We start from the raw sequence: 4,327 nt of genomic DNA, 5'->3' as shown, positions 1-4,327 counted from the left end.
TTCACATGACCCACTTTGCCACAAAACCAACATTCACCATTTCTGTTTCTAGACTTCGATCTCTTTGCTGATTTCGAACGTCTATGGTAGTTATTTTTGCCTCTATTGTGACTTCTACCTCTATTATCGGTGTTGACCACCAATAATGCTTCACCGGATGAAGGTTCATCATTCTTTCTTCTCAAATCCTCGCTGAGAAGAGTAGCTGCTACATCATTAAAAACTAACTTATTTTTACCGAATATAGACATGCTAACTGTTGTTACAACACCATCCCAGCTGTTTGGTAAAGAACATAATAACAAAACAACCTTGCTTTCATCATCTTGTGTCATCCCCACCGAAGTCGCTTGACTAATCAATGTATTGAATTCATTGATGTGGTTTGCCATAGCACAACCTTCCTTCATTTTCAGTTTGTACAAGTGCTTCATAATAAAAACTTTATTTGCAGTCAAAGCCATTTCATACATGGCTGAGAGTCTATCCCATACATCTTTTGTTGTTACATCACCCGTGACATTGAAGAGAACATTATTGGACAGCAAGAGAAAAATTGTCATTCTCGCCTTCTTGTCCAATTTTACAAAATCTTCATCAGCCATCCCAGCTGGTTTCTCTGCTATCCCTTCAAGTGCGATTGAAAGATCTTGCTTTATCAGTAAGGACTCCATCTACACTTTCCATAATCCGAAGCTCTGACCAGAGAACTTCTCTATCTTCGATTCTTCCATGATTCTGGAAATTCAAACACCAAAATCTAAATAGCGATCTAACCTTGCTCTGATACCAATTGTTAGGATGAAGAAATCGAATTGAAAACAGTAGATAAACACAATTAAATATACACAACACAAACAACAAGAACACATAGATTTATCATGGTTCAACAATTGCCTACATCCACACTTGAAGTAAGGGAATCACTATATTATTCACCAATCTGGTTTACATCTACATGGCTGCAATCAGCTCTAGCAATCAACTTCAGAAAATGAATTACAATTATCTCTTAAAGAGCTTCCAGGAAGAATATGAATAGCCAAGAGTTTTGGCGGCAAATAGGGAAGGAGTCAATTGGACTTCAACTTCCAACATACATGATGAATATATTGACTTTAGCCCAAATAGACTAAATCTATAGATGGATGAAGATTAAAAGCATGAGTCAAACCTATCACAAGAATATACTATTTGTCAATAGATTATTATATTATGATATTTCATGAAAACAAATACTAATTAAAAAAAATAATAATATAAATCTTTTAATTTCAGCATTACTATAACCTCAATATTTCCAAACTAAAAAAAAATATCAATCTAACAAAATAAGAATACTAAATTAGAAATTATTGCCACACCAATAACAACTAAAATATTCTATTTATAATAAAGATGCACTACAAATTCTAGAATAATAACTCAAAAATAAATAAATTACCACCAATAACGACTAAAATATTCTATTTATAATAAAGATGTACTACAAATTCTAGAATAATAACTCAAAAATAAATAAAGATGATCTCAATATATATAATTATTTAATCTAAATATGCTATTGTCTAATATAAATTCTGATTATAACATCTAAACGACATAAACATCATAACATATAAATAAACAATTGTTTATTCATTTGGTAATAAAACAAATAAACAACATTATACAATTCGTATTAACAGAGATTTAAAAGACTAAAACTCAGACACTAAATAATAGAAAAACGCCATGGGCCTAAAAGGGTAAAGACAAACCTATCCAGAGCGAAACCATTCCCATATTATTATCTATGTACTGAAGTTTTCAGAAGTTTTCAGGATCAATTCATGATTCCTATGGGTTTAAAAAATATTAGCTCATAAAATATGTAATATCAAATATAGAGTGATTATTACGAGTTTAACACATATCAAGTCATTATTCAGGATCACATGTACCTAATAATAAATAGTATTGAGAGATAATAAACCTGCTCTATTTCATCGTATATACAGTTTGAATCAGGGTCATAAACAAAAGACCTGTCGCCGCCAAAAGAGAGATAGCATACCATGGATTTGAACAATACTCTTTCATAAACTGGGCTAACCACACGTTCCATTTAGTATCGTAATGCTCTTTCAGTTCTATCTTTATGATTTCATATTCATGAATTGGTTCGCGCCCGTTGATCGTTGGAGTTGTACGACGAACCAGGGGATCAACTGTGATACCAATCTGAAGATGGTTGAATATGCTAACTATATCTTGATCACTCCCGAGGAGGCTCTTAATGACTTTAGAATCTCGAAGGGCAGAAACATCTTTATCTGAGTTGATTAAATTATCTAAGAGACGTATATAATATGAAATTACTGTCGGTTCTGGATTCCATGAGCACCTTTGACACTCTTCATAAGCCATGAGGTTCCGCAACAATGTTTCTGTCATGTAATTCACTGTGATTTGAGGAAGTGAAAGCTTACTGTTTACCAACTTTCTCCTTCTAAATCTGACTTGGCCTACTTTGAATATAATACCAGCGTTCTGCAATTCTTCCGCACATGGGGAATACCTTTTATCAACGAGAGATTCAGCAGCATCTGAGGTAAAGTTACTACGATTGGGAGAACAAGCTATTTGCACATAACCAAGTCTACAAGCAATATACGATTCTGAGCTTTCAGGTGTTAACAGATCTAATAGATGATGACATGGATATTTCTCAATATATTCCTTGAGCTTTGATTTTACACCATCATCTTTGAGTTTTGATTTAACAACATCATTAACATCCTCATCTGATAATGACGCATTGAAAGGAAATCCTTTAAACAGTTCAGAGTTACTCAACATTGCAGCTAACTCTGGTTCTGGATGATCAAATTCCAATCGGAGTATTTCGATGAGAACACTGAGAGGAATCTGATTTTCCAGCTTCATAATGTCACTTAATATAACACTATGCATACAGTTCTTGAAATCCTTATTTTGAAAAACAAGGCTAAACCAACCTTGGGGATTCTCATCTTTTGTTCTACTCGCACATCTAAAGAATTCAAGAATAAAGCATGCGTCATATACCATCATGCAGCATAATGTTTCTCCATCGCAGTTTATTTTTTCTTCATAGCACTCTCTGATATCTCTCTCCATGTTTTGTATCCTTTTCATCAGGAAAGCCCCATCTCTCTTGATCCTTGACACCATTCTGCGAACTGCTTCTTGTTTATGTTGGTTCATTGTAGATACTATATCGTTGGAATTATGGTGGTAAGGTCCCAACGATACAGTGGAAGGAAGATAAGCTTCCCGATTCCCAACCATTATGGGGTTAGGCACCCTAAAAATGCACACCCTCCCACCCACTTGCCAGGTATTACATGAAGGATCGAATATGTGATTTGCTTGGACGGGTATACCTGAAGTATCGCTTTGCCATTGGCCTCCACAACTCGATTCACCTATATAAATCTATTTACCTTTGATTATAGAACTACGGCTGTCTAATTGAGCCATATCTTCTCTGCCTTTGTTTGACACGAGTGTTCTTACAAAGGGGTTCAGTAGATCTGTGCAAAGAACATAGCAAGCCTGTGTAAGAGAGGAAAACAAAAAGACATCCTTCAGACTTAGACTCAAGTATATCCCTTCAAAGAAATAACATTCAGAGAAAAGAAAAAACAAACAGAAAATATGGACGGCAAACTATCATCATTGATCATATTCAATGTTTTGGCTTTTCTCAAAGCATGCCTTCCTCTGCTTCTAAACATTTGAATGAAACGTCCGTCTATATTTACCGAGGTGAATAGCATCTTACGTCAATGTTTAAGATTGAGGCTGTAAAATATATAGTTCCAACAAAACAACAAATTTAACCTACTATGATGATCGTAAGTTTCTTTATTAAATCACATTCAATCTACAAGATTTTTAAATCTATCATTCGATTATGTGATTGTAATGCTAAAAATTTATATTTTTAATTTTTTTTCACATTTTAGGTTCTTTTTTAATTGAGTTGGTTTTTATGTAATAGTAAATGTATAAGTAAAAGAAAACAAATAACAAAAGTTTTATTTAATTGTAATTTAGACTCATTTAAATTAAAAGAGGGGTAAAAGTTTATAAAACACAAAGAGAATACAGAGAAAATGGTTAGAAGCAAAGCAAAGAACAAAACATTAAACAACTCTATTTTTAGCAACTAACTGTTACAACATTTGAGACAATTCAAAAGATAATTGTCTCCTATCCACAATATTCTAACCTTCCCTTCGATCAAAAGCCCATTTGACAAGGCAGTCTGCTACTCCATTCCACTCTCTATGAATATGAA

At 33.6% G+C, this 4,327-nt stretch overlaps 1 protein-coding gene across 1 annotated transcript; it reads right to left on the bottom strand.

Moving 5' to 3' along the window:
- Nucleotides 1-1,872: 1,872 nt before the first annotated feature.
- On the bottom strand, nucleotides 1,873-3,533 carry LOC131078249 (putative UPF0481 protein At3g02645). The gene has a single exon (XM_058015906.2). The coding sequence runs from the start codon at nucleotides 3,310-3,312 to the stop codon at nucleotides 1,981-1,983; it is 1,332 nt and encodes a 443-aa protein (XP_057871889.2). The 5' UTR covers nucleotides 3,313-3,533; the 3' UTR covers nucleotides 1,873-1,980.
- Nucleotides 3,534-4,327: the final 794 nt, after the last annotated feature.

Source organism: Cryptomeria japonica, chromosome 7 (genome assembly GCF_030272615.1).
Source record: "Cryptomeria japonica chromosome 7, Sugi_1.0, whole genome shotgun sequence".
Taxonomy (NCBI): Eukaryota; Viridiplantae; Streptophyta; class Pinopsida; order Cupressales; family Cupressaceae; genus Cryptomeria; species Cryptomeria japonica.
This window is presented reverse-complemented; position numbering and strand designations above follow the sequence as displayed.